Source organism: Nelumbo lutea, chromosome 6 (genome assembly GCF_056320005.1).
Source record: "Nelumbo lutea isolate HS-2025 chromosome 6, American lotus-T2T, whole genome shotgun sequence".
In the NCBI taxonomy this organism is placed as follows: Eukaryota; Viridiplantae; Streptophyta; class Magnoliopsida; order Proteales; family Nelumbonaceae; genus Nelumbo; species Nelumbo lutea.
Window position 1 is genome coordinate 72,465,274 of NC_142689.1, and position 15,912 is coordinate 72,481,185.

The window sequence follows — 15,912 nt, forward strand, 5'->3', positions numbered from 1 at the left end:
TTCTTGCTGTAGAGAGAGAGGCACAGAACATGTGGGATCGAATGATTAGTGGGAAGATTTGTTTACAAAAGCTCTAAGCTTAGGGAAAGGGAACTATCTATGTAACAAGTTGGGATTATATGACATATATTCTCTAGCTTGAGGGGGAGTGTTAAAGTGAGCCGAATAAGGGTAGTTAAGTCATCTTATCTTTGTTAAGTTGTATGCTTATGTGGCAGTTTTATTAGATACACTCTGCCCTACATTTAAGTAAGGGCAGTTTAGTCTTTGTAGAAATTATTAGAGACAAATTACTATTAAGGGGTCGACTTATAGGGTTTAACTATCAGATTCGACAATCCCTTCTTTTCCTTCTTCTTCTTCTCTTCTTCTTCCTCTTCCTCTTCTTCCTCTTGCTGGTTCGGGTTACTGTAGCAGCAGTCGAAACAATTTGGATACCATGTTGAACGTTTTTGAATTTTTTGGCATGCTAGATAAACACATGTTTCTCTTGATTCCAAAAATGATGCTAATATGGTATATCTAACCATCTATATGCCTTATCAAAGAGTTATACGGGCATTTATTAATGCATCCCATTATCAAAACTAAAATATCTTGTAGCTTTCAAGTAGTGCATGGCCATAATCAAATCTAAGAGATTGTGTTTATCATGAAATTCAAATTAAGAAAAATGAGTTGTAGCGAGGATTCATGAATTAAAAGAAAAGTTAGCCATTGTAAGATTAGGTAGCTGTGTGGTGGTGAGGCTCAGCCTGTTAATAATTATAGGCTCTATAGACCTTTCTTGCTATAGACAATGGATATAAATCATCAAATAATAGATTTTTGGAAAGTTAATTCACACTTTTCTAACACAAACAAAGATGAATTTGGTTTTGGTATCATTTGAAAATTGAAAGGCGTTGGTCTACCTACCAATGTCACATGATTTGGATGTGATCCAAGAGAGCTATAGTCGTATGACAAAATAGGAGTCTGTTATGGAAACCACTATTTTTATTTTACTAAATTAGCATAGGGAATGATGGATGTTATTTGAGAGTTCCGGTCATATGAGTGGACACCATATGAATTTGTTACAAGAATCACTTATTTTCGAAAACTAAATTGCTCTTGTTCAGTTCTAGGTTCTTTAATTTACTTCCTAATTTGTTTCAGTTATTCAAACTGAAACTGAGTATTATGTATTTACTATTTAGTTTTCAAATTGAACAGTTCAAAATTTTCTTATGTACTTACTTTTGAGATAAATCTGCCCTTGATTCACTGTCTCTTCCCCTGGCGGCCAGATTGTATTTGTACTCTAAAAATGAAAAAAACAACACCCCTCAAACCCTGGAAAGCTACATCTATCTATTGAAGTACAGGACCTAGAATGCACATCAATGTTGAGTGGAAGATAAAGCTTTCACTTTATATGTTGCAACCTTCTGGTACTTTCTCTTGATTGTGAGGATCATGAAACTCTGTCAAGTCCTTGTTCTAGGTTATTAAGATTATAATCACATTTTAAACTCAATAAGATAGGTGGGACTCCACTTTCTATTCATTTTTATCACACTTCAATTCTATTTATCTTTCATAACTTGTTTTCTAGCTTTTTTTACTATCATGTTACTAACCCTAGAATCTAAATTATGTCCTGAATTTAGTTTGGATCTTTTAACTCCCTCCCCAGTTCTCATGTTCCACTCATCCGGCCACAATCCTTATTATTTTCTTTGTTTTTCCTTTCTTCTGTTTTATTTTCTTTTCAATTTTTCATTGTTTAGTTCCCATCAACTCTGGTTGTTCAAATTCAGCAATTCTCGTGAGAGTATCAGACATTTTTCTGAGGTCTTTCAAGGTTAAGGGCCATTACCCACCGTTGGTTCCAGCTAGTCTGCACCTTGGGGTCTTTCAATGTTAAATAACAGTGCAACAAATCCAGAGAGAGCAAACTTTACATGTGGTCTTGCCCTACATTATGACATTATTAGTAAAATAGACATAATTTCAGGATGCCAAGAGGACATCATATCTATAAAAGAGAGTAATTCTTACAAGAAAACCGTCCCTTTAGAGTAAGAAATGAGAGTTTAGTAGGGACAAAGAAAAACCAATCAATTCTCATACATAAAGTACTTGCATAAAGAACTTGGGGAGAAAAGGTCCCCCAACAATATGTAAGGCACATAGAAGTTCCGAACAATTTCTTGATAATAGATGGATACTGCCATAGAAATATGTTTCCAAGGTATAACTAGGCTTAATGGCATGAATTTCAATGCTATTTATCACAGAACAGTTTGAAACCCTTGGTAAATCAGGAAGGATGAACAAGAATTCAAAAGTAAAAAAGATGTCTCAAATGCTTGATATCAAAGAGAAACCCAATATACATTGGGCTAACACCACTTGTTTGGCCAACCAACTCAGTTCATTGATGATCAAGAAGATATACATGATATATCAGATCCCAAAACCATCTCTGTACTTTATAATAAAAAATAAAAATAAGAGTCATATTTAGATAGAATATCCAAGTATTGCAGGTTGGGTACTGTAGAGAACATTGATGTGGGCCCCACAACTGTGGTCCCACTCTGTCCGTAGGGTAGAATGTATCTATTCACAGCTGTGGTTATTTTGCTATTCTGTTATTTCTAGTTTCAGTTCTATATTGTTTGTTATTTGTTAGCAGTTATGATGTAAACACCAAGGGCAGATATGTCATTTCATGTAACTAGCATAACCTACATATATATATATATATATATATTAACTTAAAGTGGCGGTGGCAGAATATTGACATTCTGTTCTTCTCCTCAAAAACTGTGTTCTATTGCTCTTTCACCACTCTTTCTTCTACTTCTTCACTTTCTCTTCTCATCGAACCTGAAATCTCTTAGTGGTCAAGACTGAATAGCAGTCTTGAAAAGCTACAGGTACCATTCCAATGTCTTAACATCCATAACCCTTCTATCTGACCATTATCATGGAAACCATATGCATACAGAAGCCAAAGATAATCCACTGTTAGGATAGAATATCATACCATTAACAACATCGTACTCAGAATAAAATATATATGAAAATCAATTTGTAACTTTTATGAACTAAAAAGAGTGAGAAGTCTACTACTTTTAGTCTAACAATTATAACAACTCAAATTAAGGCCAGTGACAACAAAGGAATCATCTCTGTCATTCTGACAATAAACATATTATGGCTCATGCAAGCAGGAAGTTAGAAGTCACTTATTGACTGCAGCATGAACATTATTGCCAAGTAGAATAAATTATTCATATGTGAATCAAATTATATGTATATTTGGTTCTGTAGTAGTATCCAGCGAGGCATTTTTTTAGATAAACATTTCTCTGAAAAAAACGCTACTTTAAACGTTTTTCGCTTTTTCTATTTGGTTGGACGTTTTATGGGTGTTTCAAGTAACACCCTATAAAGTTGCTTTCCACCTCAGATAAAGTGCACCACATCAGCATTTCATTTCAAGAAATGCCCAGGAATTGGGGGAAACATGAATTTGATGTTTCCCCAAATGCCCCATGCACATAAATCAAAGTGTTTCAGTTTTCTAGTGTTTATTTGATAAAAGGTGAAACCAAACAGTGGTTTCATATGCAATAAACACCAACACCTATGTGGTGCTGATGTGGTGCCGTTTTTCAATAAGCACCCACAGAACCAAACATATACTATATTAAGCAAGCCTCTGGTGTATCTTCCCAGCTATTAAGTAAATCGTGTTACATAGCTCAACTCTGTTCAATACCATATCAATACTTTTTCAAATCATGTCTCATTGAACAAAACCATGTCCATTTTGAACCACCAATGAACTCCTTGCAGTTACTTACAATGGCTTCACTGCAACCAAAAAATCCATCAAAATTGAGTCCTTTTTCTCATCATCTATTAGATTGACCCATAGCCTCCTCATGCCTACCCCCACTGAAAAATACTCTACATGTATCTTTTCTAGCTTCGTAGCTCCTGTAAATCATCCATCCCAACAGAGAAGTCGTCCTTTTGCATGTTTCATAATCACAAAGCATCAACTCAGTAGAGCATACATGGGTTATTTCTTTCTCAGAATATTCTTCCAAAAGACATCCTTTTTGTTTTGGTCTAAAATACTCCAAAACTACATCTTTGCCTGAATGATCCTTACATGGGAAACATTTTCCAACCTCTTCCTCTTGAAAATTCAATCGCAACAAAAAACAAAAAAGAATGATGTTTGGGCTCCTCCTAGCTATTAAACTTAGGTGAAACATCTTCTTTATGCATTTTCACTAAGGTTGCAGTAAATATATCTGCATTAGTTTATTTATTGAAACTTTTTCTCGTGCAACAGGTAGAATTTGAATGCAGCATTCACAGCCTCATTCCTATGGTGATGAATAATATAAGCACAATTGAAGTTCCTTGGAAGTTAAACATTTGCCCCATCAATGAGTGAATATTTTATAGGTAGGAGCATAAGCTAAAATAATCGAGAGCTACAAAGATGGTTATTAAATCATTCGCACTACATAATAACATTTCTCCCAGAGTAGTTGTTACTACTAATAATAGAAACTCTGTTATAGCCATTTCTATATATTCAATGTACTTCATGGAAGAGAAACACATTGAGTCTGTTTTGACTGCTGCTACAGTAGTCCGAACAGGAAGAAGAAGAAGAAGAAGAAGAAGAAGAAGAAGAGAAGAAGAAGGGTCTGTCGAAAATCTGATGGTTAACCCATCCAGTCGACCCCCTTAATCTATATTAGATTCTAATAATGTTTACAAAGACAGAAATGCCCTTACTTAAGTGTGGGGCAGAGTAACTCTAATAACACTGCCACATAAGCAAGTTACTTAATAAATAGAAGAAGACTAAACTACCCCTATTCGGCACATCTTAACACTCCCCCTCAAGCTGGAGAATGTATGTCATATAATCCCAGCTTGTTACATAGATAGTTCACTTTCCCTGAGCTTAGAGCTTTTGTAAACAAATCTGCCCACTGGTCATTGGAGCCCACATGTTTTGTATTTATCTCTCTGGCAAGAACCTTCTCTCTCACAAAGTGGCAATCAACCTCTATGTGCTTTGTTCTCTCATGAAAGATAGGATTGGATGAGATATGTAGTGCAGCTTGGTTGTCACAGTACAATTTCATAGGTTTATCCATGTGAAACCCAATTTTTTGTAGGAGATTCCTCAGCCACACTAATTCACAGGTAGTGTGAGCCATGGCCCTATATTCGGCTTCAGCACTACTTCTGGCTACAACCGTCTGCTTTTTACTCTTCCATGTCACAAGATTTCCTCCAGAAATGTGCAATAGCCTGTAATAGATCTTTTGTCACTCACTAAGCCTACCCAATCTGCATCTGTATACCCAACTACTTCAAGTTTTCCTCCTGGTTTATACAATAGCCCACGGCCTGGAGCTCCTTTCAGATACCTCACAATTCTAAGGACTGCATCCCAGTGAGGTATACGAGGGTTCTACATGAATTGGCTCACCACATTGACTGCAAAGGAGATGTCGGGTCTCGTGATAGTCAGATAGTTCAGTTTTTCCACTAGTCGTCTATACCTTCCAGGATCTTCAAATACTTCTCCTGTATCGCTGCTCAACTTAACATTTGGTTCCATAGGGGTCTCAGCCGGTTTTGCACCTAACAATCCTGTTTCTTCCAATAGATCAAGGACATATTTCCTTTGGCATAGATTCACCTTGTTTTGACCTGGCAACCTCTATTCCCAAGAAATACTTTAATGTTCCAAGGTCCTTTGTTTGAAAATGATTTTGCAGAAATACCTTTAGTTTGCCAATCCCCAATTTATCACTACCAGTGATGACAATATCATCCACATAGACCACTAATAAAATCTTCCCAGCTTCTGAGTCATAGCTGAACACTGAGTGATCAACCTGGCATTGCTTCATTCCAAAACTCTTCACCACTTCGCTCAACTTCCCAAACCAAGCACGTGGAGATTGCTTCAACCCATAAATTGCTTTCTTCAGCCTGCACACCTTACCACCCTCCCTTGAGCAACAAACCCAGGTGGTTGCTCCATATATACCTCCTCCACTAGATCACCATGGAGGAAGGCATTCTTTATGTCAAGTTGAAGGAGAGGCCAATCATACATAACTGCCAAGGAAATTAGGACATGAACGGAACCAATTTTAGCCACCGGAGAGAATGTCTCCATGTAATCCACACCATACACCTGTGAGTAACCTTTAGCAACAAGTCTGGCCTTTAGACGCTCCACACTACCATCTGGCAAGTATTTCACAATATACACCCATTTACAACCCACAGCATGCTTCCCAGGTGGGAGAGTAGTAAGTTCCCACGTTTGAGTATGTTGAAGAGCAGAAAGTTCCTCCTCCATTGCCCGCCGCCATCCAGGTGAACTAAGAGCTTCTTGAACATTGTTAGGTAGGGAAATAGAAGACAAAAGTGAAACAAACTGGCGATGTGAGGCAGAAAGACGAGATAATGAAACAAAATTGGAAATGGGATTGAGTGTAGAACTACGTTTACCTTTCTATAAGGCAATGGGTAGGTCAAGATCTAAAGGTTCAGCAATAGGAGCCATGAGAGGATCCGCAGATGAGGTAGAAGCAGGAGGAGAGGCCAGTGTCGTTCGACGTGTATACACTTGTCGGATCAGTGATCGTTCAGTGGTGACCTGCACTGGATGAGGAGATGAGTCTACTCCAACAACAGCCTCTGGAACTGAATCACTGACGGGAAGAGGAAGAGGAGGTAAGGGTGAGGACAAGGGTGCTTCATGACTGGAGAAGAAGGGGACAAACTCAAAAAAGGTGACATCAGGGCAGACATAGCACTTTCGGGCAATGAGATTATAACACTTGTACCCTTTTTGAGTCCAAGAGTAGCCAAGGAAGACACATTTAATTGAGCGTGCATCTAGCTTGTCTATTCCAGGACTCAGATTATGAACAAAGCACACACAACCAAAGACACGAGGAGTTAATGGAAACGGAGATAAAGTGGGAAACAAGATGGAGAAGGGGGACCGACCATGAAGAATAAAAGAGGGCATTCGATTAATGAGAAAACATGCAGTGAGTACAACATCACTCCAAAACCGTTTAGGAACATGCATGTGGTGAAGCATAGACCGAGCAATTTCAAGAAGATGACGATTCTTCCGTTCAACCACCCCATTTTGTTGAGGGGTGAAAGCACACGAGGTCTGATGAATAATGCCATGCTGTTCTAAATACTGTTGAAATGCAGTAAGAATGTATTCATGACCATTATCTGAACGAAGAACTTTGATTGGAACACCAAATTGTGTGCGTATTTCAGCATGGAATTTTTGAAAAATGGAAAATAATTCACTTCTTTCTTTCATTAAGTAAATCCATGTCATTCTTGAACAATCATCAATAAAGGAGACAAAATACTTGTACCCATTATAAGACTCTATTTTGATTGGATCCCAAACATCTGAATGAACTAAAGAAAAATGACTCAACATACAACTCTCAACTCTTGGACTGAAGGACACACGACGGTGTTTACCAAACTGACATGACGCACATTGTAAAACTGACAACTGACTCAATGATGGAACCAACATCTTGAGAACCTTGAGAGATGGATGTCCCAGTCGGCAATGCCATTGTAGAGGAGTAAGGGAAGTCTGAAGTGCAATTGAAGATCCACCGCCGTCAAGGTAATACAATCCACCAGCTTCATGCCCCCCACCAATCTTCTTCCCCGTCTTGAGATCCTGAAAAACACAAGTGGAAGGAAAGAAGGTAACAGAACAGTTAAGAGCTTTGGTTATTTTACTAACAGACATAAGATTGAATGGAAACTTAGGTACGTATAAAACAGATGATAAGGGGATAGAAGCCAAGTCAACATTACCAACACCACAAATGGGAGATGAGGACCCATTGGCAAGTGTAACAGTTTGTGATGTGAAGGTTTCAGAAAGAGAAGAGAACACACCTGGAGTCCCGGTCATATGATCTGAGGCTCTAGAGTCAATAATCCAGGAAGGAGTTTTAGATGACATGCAAGCGATACCCGATTGGGCATATGTGGCAATGGTATGCTGTGAAGTAGTTTGAAGGAACCGTTCATACTCATCACGCGGAACACTCACCATCTCCCTCCCATAAGTAGATGTAGATGTGGGAGGTGTTAGGTCTGCCAGTTTACTGTCACTAATAGCAACCTCGCCTGCTACAGCATGATTAGCCCATTTAGAGGGAGGGCCATGTAGGTCATAACAGAAATTCACAGTGTGTCCATCCCTACCACAATGAGTACACTTCCTTGTAGAGTTATTTTTTCCTTTGCCACGGCCTCCCCCTGAGTCACGGCCACCCCGACCAATCATGGAATTGCCACGGCCCCCTCTGGAACGACCTCCCCCTCTTGTACTATGTCCACCACCTCTAGGTGTCACAAGTGCTGATCTATCATACTGTGTGGGGTTCTCTGTCTGGCCCAAAGAGATTCTACGAAGTCTTGAGAATACTTCCTCAAGTGTAGGAAGAGTAGAGCCCCCCAATATTTGAGCTCTAACTGGTTCATATTCCAACTTCAGCCCCACTAAAAATCTTGTAACATCTAGCTGCTCCCTTTGCTGTTGCTGAACTTGAATATCTGGAGTAAGGGGATGATAGACATTGAGTTCATCCTTATATTCTTCATGCAGGCATAGTACTCTTCTAGTGTTTTGGTTCCTTGTTGTAAATCAAAGTACTCCTGATACAGCTGATATACTCTTGTTGTGTTATCTTGTCCAGAATATAGCTTCTTAGCATGCTCCCATATATCCTTAGCCGTATCAAGGAACATGAAGTTGGCACTGATTTTGGGTTCCATACTATTCCATAGCCAAGTCATGATTTGAGCATCTTTTGTTCCCAATCATCAAACCCTGGAGAGTCAACCGGTGGCTTCTCATCTCTAACATGCTTTACTTTATTCTTTGCCTTGAGAAAAACTTCCACTAATTTAGCCCATGGAACATAGTTCTCCCCATTTAGCTTAATTGAGGTCATTTGTACTCCTAGGTAGTCGGAGGAAATTACTACACTAGGTTTTTTATCATTGTAGCCATCTCCTATTGCTGCCATTGTACTCTTTCACAGTTGATGTTGTTCACATTTTGATATTTCAGCACCTATTGCAGCCTCTAAACACTACTGCTGACTTCACACACTTGTTCTTATTCACACTACTGCTGACTTCACACACTTACGTCCTACATAAGCATCAGTTTACCATTCACTAATCACAAGTAGAGGCCCTCTTACAACCACTCAAGCACCACAACACAACCAAATCTGCTGCACCCAGTTCAGACTTGTTTAACACACTTAAGAGGGCATTACACAACCACAAGGAGTTCGGCAAGGTCACTGCATTCTACCTTACACCACTCGGCCACTTACAGCAGCCCTAACACCATTCAACAACTTACAGCAGCCCTACACCATTCGGCTACTGCACACACAGCCCTTCCTAGGGCAACAATGAACCTAGTTCTCTAGGTTCTACTCAGTACAACAGCTTCTTGTAGGGTTTCTACCCAGAAATATAAGTAACACTAGAAGAAGAGAGAACCGACCTTCCTTTGAGAATATCAATCAACCATTCACTGCTGAAGTCACTTTCCTTGTTGAAGAAGGTTATGCGCAGCGGAGAGACAAGCTGTAATGTTTCTGACCTAGGGCGAACCAGTTCTCTCCATCGACTGACCAGAAACGAAGGTGAAGAGTCACGAACAATGCTGAGGTGCTTTACCAACTGACTTAGGTCAGAAGCATGGCTTCGATACCATGTTTTGACTGCTGCTACAGTAGTCCGAACAGGAAGAGGAGAAGAAGAAGAAGCAGAAGAAGAAGAAGAAGGGTCTGTCGAAAATCTGATGGTTAACCCATCCAGTCGACCCCCTTAATCTATATTAGATTCTAATAATGTTTACAAAGACAGAAATGCCCTTACTTAAGTGTGGAGCAGAGTAACTCTAATAACACTGCCACATAAGCAAGTTACTTAATAAACAGAAGAAGACTAAACTACCCCTATTCGGCACATCTTAACAGAGTCGAACATAGTACAATAAGAAATTGAAAAGATTTCATGAAATTGTTCAGTTGGAAATTTCTTGAGAAGCTAACTACAGTTCTTTTATCCATCGGAGCAAGATTTTTTGTTTTTTTTTTTTTAAACTGCATCAGAACAAGAATTAGGCCAAAAATTAGGAGACATTGTAGGAAAATGAAACCTCTATTGAAGAGAAGCAAATAAAATGCTTTCATAAAAATTCTCATAGAAGTGAAAATAAAGTTGTCAAAATTCTATGCCATATAAAAGATCCTATCAAGTACAATTTTTTTAGTCATTTCAGGCAAACTATACATAACTCTGCACTCCTAGACCAAGTTACCCGTTCAAATAGTGACAGGAGATTTTCCTTCTTCCTTTTTTTTTTAATTGTACTAGATATTCAGGATTTCCATATTTAACTCACAGTATAATGATTCCATTGCATATACCGAAATAATGAAAAGGTACCAACATGTGAATTTTTTAGTACTTACTTTTTAAAGATTGAAATATTTCAAAGGAGCATAGAGATCAGGATCATCAGTAACTACTGGGCATGGTTGATCTCTTTCTTGGCATATAAAAGTGCCCCATGAGGTGGCAAAGACCATACATATTTCAATACCAAATAGACAAATACAAGGATGAACAAAACAAAACAAACTAAGAAAGCTCCCAAAAGTCTAACTGCAAAGAATAAATGAGAAATTCAAAATAAATCCTACCAGCCATTCAGAGTGTACAGTTTTAAGCAGAGGAGGCGCAACCTTAAACTCATCAGATGCCTCTTTCCTAATACGCTTCCTCCTCTTCCTCCTAGAACTACTTGGTAATACATCCATCTTATCTTCCCCTCACGGTGGTGATTGGACTAAACCAGTGGTAGAATTTAGAGAAACTGGAACAGATGAAAATTGTTGAGGCCTCACCAGAGGATTAGTGTCATTAACCTGCATCATAGAAACTGAGGCTTTGTGTGATGAGACTGTTGCTGGGGGAAAAAGAAACGGCGTGATTTTGATAAGGTCCATAAGGACAATGAAATCATAAGGATCAGTTTGGAAAAAGTACAAATACATACAAAATAATACAACATACATGGCTTTACACTACATATTTATATTTGTACTCCTTCCAAACTGAGACTAAATGTAAATTTATCAGGTAATTTAAGGCATCTTATTACACAGCTATAGGAACTTTATTTCCAGTTTCTTAATTACAATCTAGCTAACTAGTTCCATTTCATGTAGTATATATCCCATTCCTAGCAAGTAAGGCCTAGATCATGAGCTTCTATATGTATGTGGTATGCCCACACATAACTGTGGTGCAGTTTGCCATAGACTGTACACAATGAGGGGAACTTGAAATCTCCAAAGTGCAGATTGTCACTTGAAGAGACAAACCACTTATGGACCTTGGTGGATGAAATAATACCTTGGCAAATGGAAGTGGAAGAAACAAGAAAGAAAGCAACACAAAAAATATCCATAGGCTAAACTAGATCTGGCTTCCTGTTTGAAGGCTCATAATTATTTTAAGTGGGACAACTGATATTTATCATATTATTTAAACGACCAAGCATTTCAATTTTCCTTGTAGTTGGACACCAAAAAAAAAAAAAACCCTTCACTTTTTATGTACTAGAAAAATACCACAAACAGCTCCATGAATAGACCCGAAACTGATACTGGATCTTCCATGTTTTCTGCTAGTTGCCATTTTAGAAATTAATTACCAGGTCATTGCTTCACTTAGGCTGTGTTTGGTTTGAAGGAAAAGGTAGAGAAACCCATACAAGGTGTGTACAGATTTCCCTACATTTCTTTTCCTTTTCCTTCAAACCAAACACAGCCTTAATGTGCCCTAAATGAGGAAGATGAATATGCTGAACTGTAAAGCACTGACCAAACGATCCAATGGATGTAATAAGAATATCAAAATCATCCTAATCCTCACAGTTATTTTCTTTAATCAAGCACATTATGGAGAAAAGTGAAAAACATAAAAAGGAGAAAGTATTCATGCAATTGGAGACATAACATTATAAAATACTTGGAAATTTGAGCTTTTGCCCGTCTCTATTGTACTAAAAACTCACAGTTTGAGCTAATGCCCACTCTTCAAGCATCAAAGTTGATACAGAATTGCAGCCATTTTGAGCACTTTTTATTTCTATGGCACTAAAGTGAGTAGCTCATAGTTTGAGATAATGCCAAGAGGAGTACTAATTCCACGGCTGACACCTTGGCTAAACAGGGGGTGGGAAGAACTAATTTCTCTTGGGCTATATTGTAATAGGTGTTTTCAGTTCTGTAAGAGAGGGTTAAGATATCTTAACCCTCCAATTTGGTTGTAATTTCCATATATATTTTAATAAAATTACTGTTACTGATAAAAAAAAAAAGATAATGCCTCTTCAAGCATTGAAGTTGATACAAAAATACAATGTTCTGATACACCAGACTTGCATACATCGTTCCTTTATTTAAAACAACAAGCAACTCTAGAATAAAAAACGGTAATTTGAGTATCTTCTTTTTCTAACGTTTATGGAACTAAAAGAAATCATTGTTGGTTTGAGCCAATGCCCACTCTTCAAGCATCGAAATTGATACAGAAATACAATCAAAGGAGTTGTTCTTGCTCTTACGACAGTATTCTGATATAGAAGACTTGCATAAATCATCCCTTTATTTTAAACAAGGAACTTCAGACTGTAGAGCATAAATTCTTTGAATTCTGCATGTATTAGAAGAGTAGCTTCATTGGAGATACTGTGTTCTGCTCACTGCAAGATGCATGGTTGTTACCATAGAGAGCCTCCATCCTGCATAACTTTCCACCTCGTCTTTATAAGTGGAACAGTTGCTTTACTTTCCAAGCCCAAGAGACCAGGAGCGTTCAAGCTCATACGATGGATCCCAATCCAATGAAGATGAGAGAATCTTAGAGAGGGAAATGAAGACCTCAGGTATGCTTGGTCGAGAACTGAGATCCTGATTCACACAGTTCATAGCCAATTGAGCCATGGAGAAGGCCAAGTCCAAGGGGTACTCATGCCTCAGAACTGGATCCATGAAATCTCTCAGCTTCTCTCTTACATGCTCTCCTTCAAGTACTTGTTTAATTTCTGCAGACAATAAGAGATCTCCTTTTTTCTCATCATCAGAGGCACTAACTGCATCCCTTCCTGATAAAAGCTCCAACATAATCACCCCAAATGCAAATACATCCAGTTTTGGGGTGACCACTCCACTCTCAATATACTCTGGTGCCATATAGCCATGTGTTCCGACCACATGCCTTGTCAATTGCAGACCTTCCTCTTCTTCAACCACTTTTGTCGCCAGTCCAAAATTTGCAATCTTGGCTCTAAAGTTACCATCCAAGAGAATGTTATCACTCTTCAAGTCCTTGTGGATATAAGGAGGACTGATATAGTTGTGAAGGTAATTAAGCCCATCTGCTACATCATGGGCAATCTGAATTCTCTGTTTCCATCCAAGAGGGGAAGAAGAATTCTTATACCCCTTCTCATGAAGACAATCATTGAGCGAACCCTTCTCTGCAAACTCATAAACAAGATAGGTGTTCCCTTCATGCACACAGAAACCTGAAAGCCTAATCACATTAGAATGGTTGATCTGTTTCAACATATTGACCTCATTTGACACATCTCCTTTCATCCTCTTTATGGCAGCATTATCACCCTTTATCACACCATGGTAAACAGATCCCTTGATGTGGTGGTCTTCACTGAAAAACTCAGTAGCCCTTTGCAACTCCTCAAAGTTATACACCATCAAGGACTCAATTATATATCTAACCCCTTCAGATGAAACATACCCGAATTGCTGGCTTTCAGATATGGCGGAGTAGTCGACAGAGTCTGTTCCAAGCTTCTTGACTTCTGGGATTGGCATGCTTTGCCGAGACCGGACACGAATGAACCAAACCAGAAACCCAGACAAGGCTATAAAAAGTAAACCAACTCCAATTCCGATTCCAACAAAAATCCATTTTTTCGAAGCCTTACTTCCCTTATCAGGGCCAATAGATTGTTCCGGAGACTGCGGTAGTGTCGGGGGGGATGCAGTTTGGATCGGGGTTGGTTCTGTTTTAAGAGGAATTAAAATGGGTGTAAAATAATAGATAACACTATTCTCCTGCAACTCGTTTGCTTCATTAATACTATCTGTATCAACACCAAACATCTGACCAATGGCAGAAACACTGTCACCTTGTTTAATCAAGTAAGTGAGCAAGAACTTTACACCACTTTCAGTCTGGTTCTTAGTAGGACAAGCACATCTAAGAGGAACCAACAGTCGCATACCAACAGAGAGGTTATGACTTTCATACGGGTTCTGGTCCATCATGGCTTGGCAGGTAGTCAGGGCCTGGTAAGTGTCATTAGCTACTAAAAGATAGGTCTCAGACGCAGAGTTTAAGGTGTAATTGGCATTGTGCTGGTAGAAATTACCTGAACAGGTGCACTTCACAGGGACTATGAGGAGTCTGTCGATGGGCACGGTATCGATGTCGGAGATGTTGTTGAGTTTGGCGATGTCTGAAGCGTCTGAGCCTAATAGGTAGGCGATGGTGACGGCGCTGTTGTAGGGAGGGTGGGAACGGAAGGTGAGATAGGAGTTGCAAGATTTTTGGGGGCCATTGCAGAGGAACCCTTTTGTTACAGAAAGGTTATTGTAACAATTAAGCTGCTTGTTGTTAACGTAAGCTTGTTGGGCGTGTGAGAGATCGGACAGAGACAGAAGTAAGGAGAGGAAGAAGTAGAAAGATAGAAGCGATGATGGAAGATACATTGTTCTGAACATAGGTCAGGAGAGACTCTGTTGATGCGGTTACGGGCTTAATTGCTGTAGGTTTTGGTATTTGCGTGTTGCAATTTAACCAATCTTGATGTAGACGATGACCCAGAACAGAAGTCAACGCGCAACGCGTCTTGCAGAAGACTGGTCTGGTACTGGACTACTGGTAGGCTGGTAGCATGGGGAAAGCGAAACACTGCGCAGCAGAGGGAGGAATGAGTTGTTTCCAACACCGCAGCTCCGTGATCACAGTTGTTTCCAAATTCCCAGGTCCAACTGTAAATCTGTAATTAATTGGAGCCAAAAAAAACGTTGACGGAGGAATCCACCACATCCAATAGGGAAGCACATTTGTCCTCATGTTAAACAACTTGTCACCTCACGTCTTCAACCGGTTTTGTGGGCTTTTTTCCCTTGGTTTATATATAAAAGGGTAAAATATTTAAACTACCTCTACGTTTTAAGCACAAATGGTAGTTATTCTTTTAAAATACGATAAATTACAAAGACCCCCTCTACTTTGTTATTATGATCATGAGTTCGATAGCTTCCGTTGAAATCATCCGTTGTAATATTTTTAAATCTCCATACTATGTTTGTAATAATTATTCAAAAAAAATACTATTTATCTTCCCCGATCTCTCTTCTTCCCCTTCCCCTTTCTCTCCTCCCTTTTCTTCTACCCGATATCAAGGAGAATAAGCTCTTCATAATGATCACTACGAGCTAGCAGTTGTATAGTCAAAACATACAGATTTGGGAGTTTTTCCACAGCCACACTCCGTAAGTACTCAACAATGATAGCAACCAAATGAGCAGGGCCTCCAGCCATCTCTTCCTCAACGAGAGCAAATACAAAACTATACATTTTATTTCATCAAGTGAAATTGCCACAGAAGGAACTCGTGACTCCACAAAAGCATTAGAGTCAAATCAACTGCTGCTAGGAATTTTA

General features: G+C 39.0%; 1 protein-coding gene across 1 annotated transcript; it reads right to left on the minus strand.

Annotated features, from left to right (window-relative positions):
• Positions 1-12,517: 12,517 nt before the first annotated feature.
• On the minus strand, positions 12,518-15,249 carry LYK5 (Protein kinase superfamily protein). Its single transcript, XM_088950533.1, has one exon. It carries the CDS (start codon positions 14,961-14,963, stop codon positions 12,999-13,001), a length of 1,965 nt encoding a protein of 654 aa, XP_088806659.1. The 5' UTR covers positions 14,964-15,249; the 3' UTR covers positions 12,518-12,998.
• Between the last annotated feature and the right edge of the window lie 663 nt (positions 15,250-15,912).